An 18,157-nucleotide genomic window follows, 5' to 3' on the forward strand; every position below is an offset into this window, starting at 1 on the left:
GTAAATAGTAGGTGCTCAATAAATATTGACTTAATATTTAAATGTTTCTGTCTCTCCCTGTTTTCAAGAGAAGAAACTTTAGTGAAGCAATACGTGTGTGTGTGTATACATACCTACACATATATACACATACATACCCATGTCTACATATATACACATATATATGAAAATATAGTTGTGTGTGTGTATATCTGTACACATCTATACAGATATATGTGTGTGTATATCTATACACATATATATACAGATATGTGTGTGTGTGTGTGTATATATATATACATTCACACATACACATAAACAGCCTTGACTTCTGGACAAAATCAGGGAAATAATTGATATTCCTTGGTCACCAAAATAATAACCTTTAGTTTTTATCCCATACTGAAAAGAAAACATGTATTTAGCAACCCATGTGAAATGTGCCTTACTTATAGAATTAAGTAATTCAAAACATAAATAACTGTGCATAGATTAATTAATTTTTCTAATACAAATCTTTGCAATTAAAGAGTTATGCAATTGACTCCAAGCATGTGTTTTCATCTTTTTGAAAAGTTAAATGACTTTGCTAACTGAAATTTAACCTTTTATACGAGAGACCTTGCTGCTCATAAGCGCTCTGACCATTAGGAATACAGGTGATAGGAATGGATATTCAAAGTGAAGCTCAGTCGATGTTTATTCACAATTCTTCTTACCATTATTTAGTTTTATTCAGGGATTGTGTTCTAAGGGTATGTCGAAGTGGACCTATTTATTAATATGCATGTGCAAAAAGTACCTATAAATAGACATTCATAGTTTTCTTAAATTATAGGTTAGCAAGATTATAACAACCTTTGAAACATTATTACCTTCTCATTTAATATTTATTTAATTAACCTTTTGTATTGCAATATAGAATATTGCACTGGGATTCACTTTATTACTTTTAAAAACTGGTAGCTAACAAACATGTATGTCAAAATTAGAATTCGCTAACATAAGTGCTGTGTGCATAGTACTCTCTTCACCCTCCAAAGTGCAGCACAGTTTATTAATCCTCAAAAATGTTGGTTCAGGATTCTGGAATCTACTTTAATCTTTGATGGAATTTATATATTAAATAAGAATAAGTATCAAGATAAACCTGAAACATATTTCGGGTAAGTTACATGGTGATAAATCTAGAGAGTAACATAAAAATATAACCTAATATGGGTTAAGCAACTATTTTACAGAATAAAAGATTAAAATGGAAAAAAAAGTCATATAAGACATCTTAAAACAGTTTTTAATCATAAGCATATTATACTTAAATATGGATGGCTTACTGGGAAGAGTGATTTTTGTATTCTGAAATGTTCACTGACATTAATATTTTAAAAATAACATTAATATTAAGATAATTTTTTCTAGTATACATTAGATTATTTTGCAGTTGAGATAATTACAGAATAGGAGGCAAAAAATGTATTTACTTCATTGCATTTTGAAACTGAACCAACACATTTATGGACTCTCATATGTCCTGAAGTCATGTGCAAACATTTTTGCATGTATAATTTTTTGAGCGAAAGTGTTTTGCTTTTAGAAGATCAACTCTGATCCATCACTGGTTAAAAACTTAGTCCAAAAGGATTTATGTAAATGAACAGGTGGAAAGTCTTCAACTTTTAGATGAGGAAGCATAAATGCATAGAGGTTAAATGACATTCAAAATGGCTCTCAGCTACTTTATCACAGAGCCTACATGAAAAATCAAAATATTTGGATTTCTCAGTCAGTATTTTTCTACTATATCACAGTTCTCCTTGTGTTTATTCATAGTCGATTTACGCTTTTCTTTTAATGAATGACAGTAATATTCTCTTACATTTTCACAGAACTTAAAGTATTAGACCAAATCATGTGATTTACTTTTAGGTAGAGTATTTTAAGCAAAGAGTAGGAAAGGGCTCACAATATTGAAGTAGGCGGAGTTAAACAATATAGGATAATCCACTGCAAATGCATTTTTTTCATACTTTAAATTTCACTTTACTTTTGTCAGTTCGGAATGTAAAAAAGTACTATAAAAGAAAAAATGCATACATTTTTTCAAATAATGCATTGATTTTATTCATAAACTTTTCTTGTAATTACATAGAACTGACAGTTACCGCCTACAGTTTAAAATTGCAGTACTTTTCATTTTTTAAGAACAGCCTTTTTTTCTTGTGTAAGGATTCCATTTAGTATGAGAAACCAGTGGAAGCTATCCAGAAGGATGAAAAAGGATTTATTCAAATATGTTTTTTAAAAGGGTTCCTTTTTATGAAGTTACTATATGACCGTTGAGGAGGAGGCATGTACTGGTGAGTTGGAACCTTCTCAACCTGGTGGTTATCATTTAAGTAAGAGCCTTGGTGCTGTTATCCACTTTTACGCTGTGATCCAAATAGGTTGCTGCATGTAGCTGAGCATAATGGGAGCAGATAAATGTTCTTCTTTTTTGCACAGGCAAGTGCAAATAAAGTAAACTTTCCTCTTACAATTGTTTCCAATGTCAGTCAGTGCAATTAGTAGTAAAGAAAAATGCCCTATTATTTTTTAAGATAGGGAAATGTGAGCATCTTTCACCAAAAAAGACACATCTTACCATAATAATTCTAAAGATATACCTCAAGTTCTAACACTTCTACATCTCCACTAATAACTCTTAGTTTTTTATTTTCTTTATCATCCTGGGATCACCCCTGGGGGAGGGCATTAATGACATAAAGCAGAAAGAAAGTAAACATATGGATTCCAGACTAAATGGTAACCATTTTTTTCTCCCTATTGAACACTAGTCCTTGGAGAGAAACAAGCAGCTTGGGCTTCTGAGACTCTTTAGACTTAATTTTGTTTTGAAAATCCATTCTGAATGCCATTTTTAAAAAGAGAAACTGCCAGAAAACAAAACAGGTTGACAAGTTAGAAATTATTGTACACTGCATTTGTAGAGAACAGAACATGCCTTTAACCTGAAAAGCTCGTTATTGGAAAAAAGGTGCTGTACCATTCTTCAGGTTACCGTATACAGCGCTTGTTGAAAGTGATTTCATTTTGACAAGGTTATACAGGATCTGTTGTGCTCTAATAAGCTCCAATAACAAAATGTGGTGGCATTTTTTTAAAAAATCCTTCGTTAGAATATAAAGAAAAGGACACTTTTCTATTGTTTTTAATTGGATGATATGATTTAGAGCTCTAACACTTTTAAAAACACTGAAACTCTGCATTTAGAATATAGATTTATTCTGTATGCTGCATTTTTATTTTTTTAATACTCATTTAAACTGGAAGACTCTTAACAGGAATTACAAAAAATCACCTCACACATGATAAAAGGGAGAGCAGCTTTTTTCAGGCATTAACCATGTATAAGCTTCTGTTGCTGATTCACATTTTTAAGAATGATACTATTCTATTCCATATCTACTGGGATCATTATCACCAGGAGTGACATTATTGATAAAGCAGCTGTCATCTCCAGCGCTGTGGTACATCCCTGCAGTCCAAGCTACTCAGGATGCTGAGGCAGAAAGATCATTTGAGTCTAGGAGTTCAGAACTGTAGTGCACCATGGCCATGCCTGTGGATAGCCACTGCATTCCAGTCTGGGCAACACAGCAAGACCCCATCTCTTAAAAGAGATAAATGAAAAGGGCCTACCACATTGAAAGTATAGAGCTAGCACCCTGATGAAGCCCAAAAGTTTACCATGAAGTTCATTTTCTCTAATCTTACTATCATGTGTTCATGAAAAAAATGCAAGCAATATATGTTAAGTATCAAATGAATGTTACAGCTTCTCAATTTCCAACCCCAGATTTTATGAAGAACTTTGAGTTACAATCAGTGTACTGTGTACTATATTATTAAAAAGAGCTAAAGTAGTAGAGTTTACAAATTGAATATGTAAACTAGAGCAAATTTGAAAATGTTGTTATAACATTGCATGTGTTTAATTTGTGTTTTCTACTGAGGGACAGAAATGGATATGGAGCTAGTGGGATACACATGACTCTGGGTCTTCCCATAGCAGCATGTCATGAATGGAAGCATTATTGGTCATGGGGGGTATGGGTGGGACAAAGTGAAGGAAGCAGTAGATAAACTCAAAAAGTACAATGGTTGGTGAAAGAAAATTAGGTGGGACTTAGTCAAGGAAGTCTTCACAAAGCAGGTAGGAATCAGGCTGAGACGTGAGAGAAGCATTTTGCTAGGTATCAAGAAAGGGTGGCTATTCTGAGATGAAAAGCTAATGAAGGATTGGCTCAGAGTATATTTGTCTAAGACAAAGTGATATTTTAAAAGATAAGAACATGTTAATTTATAAGGCTGAGCCTACAGTTTATTGGGAAAGGTAAACACATAAATATAAACATGTATATGGGTGTCTGCAAAATGCCTAAAAACTCAGAGAAGGAAGATATTACTCTTTGCAGAACTAGGCCATGCTTTCCATATGAGATCTTATTTGAACCAGGATTTAAAGGATGGACATGAAAGAGAAAACAAATGTGAAATGGGGTGTGCCTCTGAGAACCTACAGCACAAAGAACAGAAAGAGCTATGTCTAGCTCTGTCATGGGGGAAAGCACTTGTGTCAGAGGCAGATGTCTTCTTGTGTGCTAGGCTTAAGCTTCTTTCTCTACATTAACTCAGCACTTGAAACATTAAGAAAACAAGCCAGACATGTATGCTGTGAGAAACTCTAACCCCTGTTGTACCAGGAAACCTTAACATTATGGCTGCCTCAACACAATGGTGGGCGCAGTTTTGGAGTTCCTATCAGAGTCACACAGGTTGAGCAGAAGAGATGATGGACTGATGAATTTATCATATTAACGTTTAGTCATGGTCCTGTAAACAGCATTTAGTTTCCTGATTTGGCAAATGTGTTGCTTTAGCTGAAATTATACTTCTGCATGTGACTAAGTTCTTATAGAAGTACTCAGATTATTTACATTGCATTTATTGGCACCCCAACATTCACTCAAATGAATGACTTTTGCAGCCTAGTTAGACTTTGTCTGCCCAAATATGAAATTGTTTTACTGACTAGATTTAGGGTTTCTGTTTGTTATTGAAATACTCCCAAATTTCATGTTTTACATGAAAACAGTACTTTATATATGTTATAAGTGAAATGAAAAGTATAATTTATTATAATTCAAACTTTATGTGTAGACAAAATTATAAGAAGATATTTTCATATCTTGGAATCTTTACTTTTCTCAGTTTCCTGTCAATAAAAAGGCTCACATTTCCTTTTAAATAAAACTTCTTTGTACACACACACACACACAGATAGAGGTCCAGGATTTATGTAAAATGTGTACATATATAAAATGTATGTATAAAGATATATTTAAAGTTTAGATAATGAACACTGGATCTGTATGAATTCATTTCATATCCTATCTAAAACCATCAATTTATTTTAGCAAGTATTACTTGTTTTAGTATACAGTGATATATGGTATTTAGCATGTGGTGAGACTAAATTGGCTAAATAAATTTAAAACACATAATTATGATTTCATAATTTCAGAGAAATTATCATTACACATTCCTATATATTGTGATTAAAACTTTTAACCTCCTGAAAACTATTGTTAGATTAGATAGCAAACAAATTTCATATTAATGAGAGTATTTTAAATTCTGATTTTGATGAATCATTGAAATTTATCTTGTTTGGATTTAAATTGTGTCTAAATAATTTATGTATAATTACTAATTTCTCTGATCAGCTCTAGACAAAATTTAGTTACTTTCACTTAGTTCATTTTTCAAATGCCTTTTCTATTAGCTACATATTTTATCAGTTGCTGACTCTTCACTCTTTATACCTTAACATCTAAAAATACAAACTACAAATATATAATACAACATAATTAATTTCTTTCGTAAATTTGAAGTGCTGAGCCTATCATTTATAACTACATTTTTATTTCAGGAAAATGCATTTAGAGTTGGTTAAATTAATACACTCTCCAAAGAAAACAAAAAACAATGAGCTCATATTTTGCAACGTTGAAATCAGAGGTGAAATATACAAATTGAGCTGTGTATTGGATGGTTATCATTTCTAAATTCCAATATTCATAAATTATGCATCACATGCCATAAATTTGACCATGTTTTATTTATAGTTGTCTTGGTGTCTATGTTCAAATACCATTTGATTAATCATAGGATGTTAATATATAAGGCATATATTAAGATATACTGACACTGCCATGTCATATTAAGCAAATTACTTAAAATATTAGTATAACTGCAGATTATCTTGTCCTATGGAAATAATTAATAAGTTAATGTTGAACCAGTATTTAGTATTTTTATGATGTATGTGTGCATGTGTATAAATTCTCTTTGTATGAATTAGTATATTTTCAATATTGGGGAATATTTTAAGTGGTATCATCTTACAAGGTATAAAATGGGCTGCAGTTTCCACCTTGTGCCATATTTGATGGAGTTTTCTTTTCATTAACAGTGTAAGAGGTTTAAAAATGTGCAGAATTCTAGGCAGAGCTCTTCCCTTGAAGAACTGATTGTCTAGTGGTACACTGATAGCAAGAAAAGCAGAGCAGGTAGCAAGTTCAGGTAGAAGACAGACGTTTCATGCAACTGTCCTGGTCTTTCAGAGAGTTTCAGCTCATTCAATTGATCTTACATTATTCAATTTTATTCAATTATTCCAATTAATATTCTGGTGCTGAATATTTAGCTTATTTTAACTTTTATTATTTCATGATATAGCTGAAATAATGGGGTGGTCTTTAACAAATAATGAAAGAACAGAATAAAACCCTTAAAATTATTAGAAAAACAAAAATGTTTTAAAACACATAGAACAAAATGAAACTAGTAGTAGTTAAAAACATGTAACAGTAACAGGCATAGGTTTCTTTACGACAAGTCGTTTTTTAAACCCGATTGTCATTTTGGCACTTTCCACCAAATTACTTTCAGTCAATTTGGTTTTAGCTACATATGAAGTCGGAGAGGAGGATAAGAGAGGATGCTGAAGAGATAAAAAAGAACCAAGCTGTGTGTAAATAATAATTTGTAATGTTGTCTATTTGTATATTTCAAAAGATTCTAAGGATGTTGGTTTGAAGTGGATTAACAATTATTAAAACTACTTATCTTTTTAAGTTATTTGAGTATTAACCTATGGAAAAATGTATGCTTACTGCATTTTTACACTTGTAAGAAATAAAGATATGGTTTGCTTTATAGAAGAATGCTCATAGTACTTGAAAATATATAGACTGTCTTTAAAAAATTCAGGATTTATTACTACCTATATTTTTTGATGTGGAATAAGCGAGGCAAGGTTGGGGGGGACTCCAAATAGTACTACAATAACAACAACAATAATTATTATTATTGCCTAAACTAAAACCAAAATGAAATCCCATCATTTGTATTCTTTCTCTTAATAATTCAATGATGGGGCTGATTTTGAAAGACTACTTTTCTTATTAGAATAAGATCCAATGCAATCATATTCGAACTGATTATGTGATAGGAAATAAGCCAACGTGTTATAATCTGTGATAAATTTGGAAATAACAGTTCATTTACATGGAGTTTTAAATGACGAGTAGTATTGTTTGTTCTTAAATTTGCTGTCCTTGGAAGATATTGGCCTTTGCAGTTATTAAATGCATACATTTTGAGATCCTAATAAGCAAATAATTTTGCTAAGAAAGAATGTATTGTTTTCTATTTTAGATATGTATAAAAGTTAAAATCACACTTTTTTTTAATTTAGAAAATGTTTTCATTTACCTCCTGCCCGCCTAAACTGTTTAAGAACTCTTACCTTGAAATAAGGAGTTATAACAATTAGTAAACAAGAAGCATCTTTGTCCATATACATAATCTTTCTTCATTTATAATGTCTTTAAAGTCAGTTCTACTTTATGATAATGGTAAATCGCACTTCAGGCTTTACCCATTTTCCCTAGTGATTAATGCAGCACCACTGAGTTTTCAGAAGGTTGTTTTCTTAATTTGACTGGCCAGGAAGCATTTTCCCTGTCGAAAAACAGGTGTAAACATCAATATTCAAGATAAGAGAGCCATCTCATGCTGTTTTCTGATGTATCCAGTGTAGAAAATTCAGCGGGTAGAGTCTACAGAGTGAGGAGGGCTATTTATCAGCAGTAAAGTACTAGAAAATGTTTAGTGTGACTCAGACTTTAACTGAGAATGATAGGAAACTTTTAAATACAAAATAATCTGTCAAACACTCGGAATATATGGGGGCTATGTGACAAACATGTGAAATCAAACCTCAGCACAGGAATTATTGGTAATTTGGAAACTGTTTCTAATGTCCTCACTGTATAGATTACACGCGTATTCACTTTCGACAAGATTGGACTCTCTGAGGGTATCACTGAAGTTCTCATAGCTTGACACTGGCTGTATTGTTTCAATGTTCTCTGTGCTGCTCTTCATATTTTCAGCTGATTTTGAGTGAAAGGAAAGAGGATTTGGGCATTAAACACTATTCTTTCTGGGTTTTATTTTCTCTGTATTTGAAGCTACTCTTAACTTTTGGCAACTTAGAAATTATGGATTAAAGGTTCAATGTTACACTTCCAGTGTATGCTCGGTAACCTCTCCTAGGTATGCCATATTAAAATAAATCATAAACCTTTCAGAATATTGGGTGCCATGCTAGTTGACTCAATACTTGCCAAAGACTCCTAGGTACTGCAAAATTATTAGAAGGCGTTACCAGCTAAACAGGGTAAGAATTGCAAGATTCTAAACTGTGCATTAACATCATTTGTGAGAACAGGAGAAGCAAAATAACAATAATAATAACAATTGGCTTCTTTTGTTTGTTTGTTTCTAAAGATTGCTTTCATTTCCTATCATTAAGTCTTCCTAAAAGAAAAAAAATCAAAAAGCATTTAACATGCATTTACACATTCATTGTTAACATTTTGTTAATCTTATATGGTGGTATATGTGTTTATTTCTGTATGTGTCATTCTGTTTACTTCTTTGACAAAGCATGTCATTTTTTTTTTACCTACATGTTTTTTTGCTACTGCATGTCAAACTTTTTAAATGACTCAGTGAACAAATGAATTCTTGTCATTTTACATTTTACTCTCAATATTGCAAACAACCTGCTTATTCTCAAACATTGCTCCAAGTTTTTGCTTTGTGTTGGAGCACGAAAAAAAGTGAAAAAAAAATGACAAGAATTGTGTGACACAGTCGGTTTTGTACCTGATGTTCTGTTAAAGCTTGTTAAAGTTAAACCTCAATAAGTTATCTGTATTTATAATTTGAATCATTTGTGTTTCTCTTTTGTTTGCATGATATGATTTTGTTTATATTTTTTTTCCACTCACCAGATGTTCCCAACACTTTGCTTCCCACTACTATCATCCCCTCCCTTACCACTGCAACAGTCACAACCACTGTAGCCATAACAACCAGCCCAACCACATCTGCAACAACCAGCAGCATCAGAGGTACAGTATGCTTCTTTGTTATAGCCTGGAAAGCACATTAACTGGAGCTTTGTGGAAGTTTTTAGAAAGGTTAAAAACATTAAGATTCAATTTTACTTAATTATGAGAATTAAGTCACCTAAATTACTATCAGTTAGGGTTATTGGAATAGAATATGAGAAATTATGGTACTTTTTATTTTTTGAGTGTTACTTAAGACTTATCAAAATCTTGCAGAATATAGATTTAAAATATACGGGGCTTGAAAATGTTGGTCAAATTTAAAATGTTAGCATGACACACAGTTTTTGCCTGTCTTGAGAGGTAAACAAATACATAAGATGTTCATGTGTGCAGAGGTAGCTTTTGCTTTTTTTAAAAATTCCAGTTTAATGTTAATAACTTGCTAGTCCTCTGCAACTATGTAAAAATACGTATAGTGTTGAAATTGTTCTAAAATTGACATAGTGCATGGGGCCAGTATAAATTATTCTCCACATAGAACTTGCAAGTAAATATTCAAAATACTTGTTATCCTAAAGTGATTTGCTGAATGAAGCTATTTATTCTACTAATAGAGTGTTCTAAAAGCAAATGTCTGTTGTCCCAGATGGCTCCATGAGTAATTTCTGGTATCGTTATACATATAAGAATTTTTGTTTCAAAGAAAGCAACCTTATAAAGGTAGGAGTATCCTTAAAGGCAGAAGAAATAACTATGTTACGGTTGAGAAATATAAAAAGTATTCCTGAGCAGTTATTAAGTGGTTAGTAGTTGATGAGGAAATTTAAAAAAAAAAAAAAAATTGAAGCCCTTATAGAAAAACATGGTTTAAGGCCGGGCGCCGTGGTTTACGCCTGTAATCCCAGGACTTTGAGAGGCCGAGGCGGGTGGATCACGATGTCAGGAGATTGACACCAGCCTGACCAGCATGGTGAAACCCCGTCTCTACTAAAAATACAAAATTTAGCCGGGCGTGGCGGCAGCGCCTGTAATCTCAGCTACTCAGGAGGCTGAGGCAGGAGAATGGCGGGAACCCAGGAGGCGGAGCTTGCAGTGAGCTGAGATCCGGCCACTGCACTCCAGCCTGGGCGACAGAGCGAGACTCCGTCTCAAAAAAAGAAGGAAAACATGATTTAAATTTAATTTCTACATAAGCAGTGCTCAGAGAGAATTTGTCATATTTAAGTCTGTCTTTTTATTTCTTATATATGTTTAATGTCACCTTGGCTCTACTAATATCTGTGAAATTTAACAATTTAACTTGAAATTCATGAGGACTTTATATTATTATATTTAATTCAGTTGTATGAAGGTTATGTTTATCATTATTATTCATAGTTATTAAAGGTTGTTCAATTAGACTGTTTTTCTTGAAATTTTAATTAATTATTGATATTAAGTTGATTTGCTAGCTTTGATTTGACAGTTATAATGGTCTTTCTTTTGTTTCAGAAAAATATTCTAATGTCTGATAATTTTCCTTTTTTAAATAATGACATCAACTATATTATACAATGTACAAGATTGATGACTAAATAAGTTTGATGGTAGTAGCCATAAGAATTTCTCGGAAATAGCTAGGTATGTTTTTGTATGATTGGACTTTATTTAAGCTAAATCTGTGAGAAGAGTTTGAAGGTCTTTCTTGTAAAAAATTATATAAAAATGGGCAAAAAGACATAATGAAAATGAAGAAAAAGTTAGAAGTGCTTTATAATATTATGTAAAATGAAAGCTATCTAAAGGTCTACTTTGCTTTAATTTGTGATGCTCTGTAAGGTTTTCCACAAACAGCAGTTTAAATAAAATGTAATCACTGCATACTAACACAGTATCTGTGATACTATTAAGTTCTGACTGTATAAACGAATCGCATCAATGGGAAAGGAGGGAGATATATTGACTTTTTTTTAAAAGGTCCATTTGTAACACAAAAATCTAATATTCAATTATGCCTTATTCTTCAGAAAATATTTATTGAATATATGCTATATGTATGACGCTATGTCAGGACCTAAAATTATGACAACTACTGGCATCTAAAATCACTAACAATCAAATGTATACATTTCCTCTCACCATGAACAAAACAGTTTGTGTGCTTAATCTTTATTGAAAAGTACTAATGTTCTTTGTGGGAAAATATTACATATGGTCTTTTGGTCTTTTGGAAAAAAAATCTATGGTATTTTGTTTCAAAGGACTGTATATATATATATATATATATATATATATATATATATATATATATATATTCTGCTTCAAAGGACCAAATATCGATATAATTACAAACCTACACACACACATTTACACACAGGCAATTATAGACTATTATAAGAGAAAAATATTTTATTTCAAATGAAGCTAACAACATTCTTTTATATTGGTTCACATGAATCTTAAGTGGGATTTGGTTTATTGCATTGTTTTTCCTTCCAACTTTTATTTTTGGTTCAGGAGTACATGTAGAAGTTTGTTATATTGGTAAATTGAATGTTGCTGGGATTTGGTATACAAATTATTTTGTCTCGCAAGTAGTGAGCATAGTATGTGAGAGGTAGTTTTTTGATCCTCACCCTCCTGTAACCCTCCCATCCTCAACTAGGCCCCAGTATCTATTGTTCCCATCCTTGTGTCCAAGTGTACTCAATATTTAGCCCTCACTTATAAGTGTGAATATGCGATATTTGGTTTTCTGTTCCTGCATTCATTTGCTTAGAATAATGACCTCAAGCTGCATCTTTGTTGCTGCAAAGGACATGATCTCTTTCTTTTTTATGGCTGCATAGTATTTCTAATGCATATACCACATTTTCTTCATCCAGTCCACCACTGATAGGCATCTAGTTTGATTCCATGTCTTTGATATTGTGAATAGTGCTGCGATGAATATATGTGTGCATGTGTCTTTATGGTAGAACAATTTATATTATTTTGGGTATATACTCAGTGATGGGATTGCAGGGTCAAACAGTAGCTCTGTTTTAATTTCTTTCATAAATCTCCAGGCTGCTTTCCACAGTGACTGAACTAATTTATATTCCCACCAGCAGTATGCAAGCATTCCATTTGTCTGCAAACTTGCCTGCATCTGATGTTTTTGACTTTTTAGTAACAGTCATTCTGACTGGTGTGAGAAGGTATTTCATTGTGGTTTTGATTTGGATTTCTCTAATGATTAGCGATGTTGGACATTTTTTCATATGCTTGTTAGCCACATGCATGTCTGCTTTTGAGAATTATCTGTTAATGTCCTTTGCCACTAAGCTAAAATCAATGGTTTACTCTTTCTGGTAATTTCACTTTTTTTCAGGTTTCTTAACATGTTTTTGTAAACTTTACACCATGGATACTGAAAGTGCTCAAATAATTTACTTTTCCCTTAAGCACACAACCAACCTCCAAGAAGACGCATGAGTACACACACAGAAAGATGTGAATGAAAACCAATCCCTCTTTTTTAACTTAAAGGTTGAAAGAGAACATTTTTTAAGAAATCACACAAAAGTATTTTTAAAAAGTTTTCTTTTTTAAGCTGGGAAGTTCATATTATCTATTTTAAAAGAAAAAAAATAGTATTATTGAATTTTAATGTTAGCCTAATGCCCATTTCTTTCCATCCTCATCAAACATCTGAGGACTGCGGAAGTCACCAGACTCACTTGCATCATTAATATTCTAGTTCATAATTGAAAGTGTAGGGGATTCATTTAGTATACAAACAATGTTATAAGTTTTACACTTTATTCTTTTAAATTATGTGATGTTGTTTCTTTATGAATTGCCTTTTAAATTAAAGCTTTTAGATGCGATTATATTTGAAAATAATTTATTTATAAGTTTATGAAAGATGGTTTAAAATCATGATTAAAAAGGATTCATAATAAGAATATGTTGCCTAAGAAAAGCTAAGAACTAAAAAGAAGGAATATTTTCAGCTTACAGCATTTCTTTTTGGTTTACTTATTTCATTCCTTTATCTTATTCAGTAATTTGAAATCAACTAAATGTATTTGATTTTATTAGGTTTAAATTACATTTCTTCAAATTTCACAAACTATAACATTTATCTCCATATATTTAATAAATGATCACACATAAATCACTGTTAATATCTCCATTTACACTTTTACAACTCCTGCTATTGCTGAATTTTTCATTCTATGAGATGCTAAACCAATTTAAAATAAATTTAAAGAATCACAGCTGTATCTATATTAAAAGTCAAGATGAAATGGAGTGAAAGAAACTGCACTGGATTGTCAATGTCATAACCTTAAGAATTTGCACAACTCTTCAGCTTGTGTTTAAAATGTATTCCTATTTGAAGGAAGAAGAACTTCAACCACATGGAATAAAAACAGGCAATTAGAAATTAGGCAATTACAAATAAGGGTGTCAAAACACATGGAAATGAACCAACTTTAGCAGCCATGGGAAAGACAAATAATAATTGAGCCCTGGATACATCTTTGGATATGACTTTTAGTTATTTTGTTTACAAGGTGTTTGACCTCGGACAGTGCAGCAAATTGAGCATCAATTTGTTTTCATCAGAAAAACATGAAGCACAGCTTTGACTTGAGAATTATATCTAAAGTTATGAAAATGTAAGCAATACTCAATAAATGACAGAATTATTTTTTCAAAGGTGTTTACCAGTAGTTGTAACACACCATTAATGAAATGGTAGATTTTCACCTATAATGACAGTTTTAATCTGGCAAAATTCTTTGGTGTTAATGCACTAATTACTTTTTCATTTCAATTCTATTTTTATTGATTGTATGAAACAAACATCAGATGAAAATTATACTAGAGCATATGGTGCCATTCATATCTATCTATCTCTCTATCTTTTATCTATCAATCATCTACCATCTGTCTGCCCTTTGAAGTATAACAGTTCATATACTTTTCATAAAATTTAAAGTATTCTTAATCTATATCATTTTAATTATTTCAGCTTTTGGAAATTGCATACTTATTTTACAGTGGCATAACCAACTTTAAAATTCAGATTATATATACACATATATGTATATATATGACATATGTAATATATAGTATACATATTATATATGCTCTGTATTATATTATGCATAATACAATGCTCCATATTATATTATATATGATATATGCTTTATATTCTATATATACAATTATTCAAATTATATATTATATATCATATGTGTGCATATATGTACATATAACATATGTACACATATATTATGTCCACACATATATTATACATGTTACTGTTTTAGGTCATTGTGATATTTTTATTAATTTAATATACTCATTTCTAAAATAATTCCAGATGACTTTGACTTGATTTCTAGTATTAATATAAGCATTATTTTAGCATGGCATGTTTAATTTAATAACATTCTCATTTTTATCATATAATTTTAATTTCATAATAAACCATGTCATAATCTAGTAATCTTTAGTAGCATCCTCTTTTTACAGATGATGTTAACTTATTGCAAATTCAGGAGACATATGAAACATAGTTATATATTTAAGTGCTTTTGTTTATTTATCATAATTTTTAAATAAGAATTTATAACTGAACTTTTAAACTTAGGACAGAAAATTTTCTAAGGTAACAATTGATATTTGTTTTTACCTGTACAGACCAGTAAATGCACTAAATGTAGAGATGAGCTGATAGATATGGAAAGATGTAAACCAGTATACACTGTCCTATTACTAAGAGTGGATTCAAATACATCATACATTTCAATATACCAGATAGGGAAAGAAATCCAAAAAATGGTGATTAGAATTATACAATCCATGTAAAACTTCAAATGAATTACTGATTCAAATATAGATTTAGTTTTACATCAGTCTTTGAAATGGTAGAATTATAATTTTATACTAACAAAAACTACATTATTTGTTTGGTAATCTCAACATCTCAACAAATTGATTAATTATAATGAGATTTGTTGCAACAGAACCTTAGTTCAAAATGGTACAGCACACAGAAAAAAAATGATTTTTTTTTAAACTGAAGAAATCAAATTGTCAAAATATCTAGAACTAGAGTTATATTGACAAAACTCACAATATTTTAAGATGTGTACTCAATTCTTCACAATTTAATTCTGCATTAGTTGCCTTGGTCTATTCGGGGTGCTATAACGAAATATAACTCAGTGACTTACACATAACAAATACTTACTTCTCAAAGTTCTGGAGGCCAGGAAAGCCAAGATCAAGTCGTGTGTATATTAGGTGCCTGTTAAGGGTCCATTCCTCATAGATGATGACTTCTACTTGTCTTTCCATGTGTCCTCACATTGTGCAAGGGACAGAGCAGCTCTCTGGAGCCTCTTTTATACAGGTACATAGCACGTTCATGAGGGCTCCACCTCATGATTTAATCACTTCCCTAGGCCCCCACCTCTTAATGTCATCACCTTGAGGGTTAGGAATTCAACATGTGAATTTTCAGGAGGACATTTGTGTACTCAGGAGGACACATGGTCCAACAGACCATAGCATGACTGTTGTGATATACGTTTAAAAAGGTAACATTAACTAAAATACTTAAAATCATTCTTGAAGAATACAATGATTTTTTAGCATACGTCTGAAATGGCTATAAATCCAGTCCAGAAATTATGGACCCATAATTTTTAGCCCATCTAATGCCATTGTATTTTTACATCATGTGCATTGAAAACCTTAATTCTTTCAATGTAGATGAATTTAGGGATCTGTTTGTATCACTATAATCCTAAAACATTGCTTTCTGAAAGATCTTAATAAATAACTACTTTTTTCCTCTAAAGACATTTGAAAAAATCTTAGTGACTTGTAAAAAAAATCATATACACAAAGTTGAGCTGTATAAATTGAAAATAAAAGAAAGTTAAGTACTTCTTTGGGCCATTGTTGAAAGGTTGAGATGAATTGTCAAATTCTACTCATATTTAATGTGGACATTTTAAATGAACTACAGTTGACTAAAAAAATGTGGACTATGAAAGAGTTTCATTTATATTCAGATTCTCTTACCTCAGTTGTTTCATGTTTCTGACTTCAAAATAAAATAAGCTAAACTAAACACCACAAGACATATGTGTACTTCAAACTACTGTCTGAAGTGTTTATTTAATTAAATAAGGTTAAGAATCAGTGATGTTGTATCCTGCCCTTCTGTTCTCCAGGTCCTTCATATCAAAAGAAATCAAGTCTATCTTTACTTAATTTTTATTTGGTTTCATTACTATGTGTCTTTTTTTCCTTCTTGGTTTAAATGCTTTAAAAAACAGAATACAAAGAAATAAAAAAACATCAGAATAAAAGAAAAAGCATCCCAGCACTGAGAAAAAAAAAATGAATCAAATAAAATCATTATAGCTCTGAGTTAGTCACTATAAACGTACTCAAATAGAACATTTGGAATAGTAGAATATATCATCTTGACACAGTTAAATCCCAAAGTGTACAAATCAAGAAGTTGTTTATGAGCTTTTGTTATGAGTGTTCAGCTATTAAAAATCTTTTTTGTTTTATTGGTGGTAATAAAACACAATTTGCACAATGTTGTGAGCTTTTAAAAATTAAGTGTCAATATGTTGGGGTTTCTTTTCTTGACAAAAATTAAGTAATTATTCAATATCCAGATGGTCCATATAGAGAAATCTGCTTATCTACAAAAAGACTGATTTCTATGTTTAGGGTACAAAAATAGTTTAATTTTCACTAGTCTTTAAAAAAACTATAATGACTATGTTTAGTTGACTAAGTTTTAAAATTAAATATCTAAAATAGTCCCTAGTGAAAACAAGGTAAAAATGCTTAAGGAACAAGCAACATATATGTTCTACAGGTGGAGGTGCTTTCAAACTTGCTGCGAGTATCACATTATAAATGCTTATGGAGTGGCTGCAGGCAGGATGTGGGTAGGAATGCTGGCTTGGGGGTCCAGGATTTTTAGTTAGCCATGGATCTAAACATTTGAATAGTTGCAATGTGTCAAGTTATGTTATTTCAGGTTAGCATCGAATGCTAAAGTTTTTATTTATATTCTTATGGACCTTATTTAGTATAGAAATATATATCATTGGTTATACATAACCATTTCCAAAACTAAATTGAGCATTTCCATCTGACTTGAATGAAGCTGAATTCTGACACAGTTTGAAAATCTTTAAATATTTACTGACTTGTTTGCTGCATTTGGAAAATATTTGAGAAAACCTTGCATTTACATTTTCTTTCCACTATTACCTATTAAAGGAAGGAGAACATGTATGCTCTCTTCTATTTTCTAAGGGCACTCTTGTGGCTTGCATAATTTAAAGTATCAGACATTTTTTAAAGTTTCATTTTAAACTTATTTATTTCTTTGGCTTCCATCAATTTAAACAGAAATCTTCATTCTATTAGCTTTCATTTCTTTTAAATAAACAGGTCTACTAATATATTTTCACTGCTCTACATTTAGAAGTGTCTTACTGGATTTTATAGTAATAATCCTAGTTTTAATATAATCTAACAATATATACGTTTTCTGAAAAACAATCCCTAAGAAAGAAAAAAAGTTCCCCAGTATATACCATTAAAAAAATTCATTTTTATATAATACACATGTTCATATAAATAAAATTGTTATAATATATTATAAT

General features: G+C 31.2%; 1 protein-coding gene across 2 annotated transcripts in view; it reads left to right on the top strand.

Annotated features, from left to right (window-relative positions):
- Positions 1-18,157, top strand: part of CADM2 (cell adhesion molecule 2) — a 1,116,362-nt gene that overhangs the window by 1,026,969 nt on the left and 71,236 nt on the right. The window contains exon 10 of one of the 2 annotated variants that reach the window (XM_030939705.1): positions 9,408-9,527. The exons of the other annotated variant lie outside the window; for it this stretch is intronic. Coding sequence (XP_030795565.1) covers positions 9,408-9,527 — 120 coding nt within the window. The remainder of the gene's footprint in view (positions 1-9,407; positions 9,528-18,157) is intronic. 2 annotated transcript variants of the gene reach the window in all.

Source organism: Rhinopithecus roxellana, chromosome 1 (assembly GCF_007565055.1).
Source record: "Rhinopithecus roxellana isolate Shanxi Qingling chromosome 1, ASM756505v1, whole genome shotgun sequence".
Classification (NCBI taxonomy): domain Eukaryota; kingdom Metazoa; phylum Chordata; class Mammalia; order Primates; family Cercopithecidae; genus Rhinopithecus; species Rhinopithecus roxellana.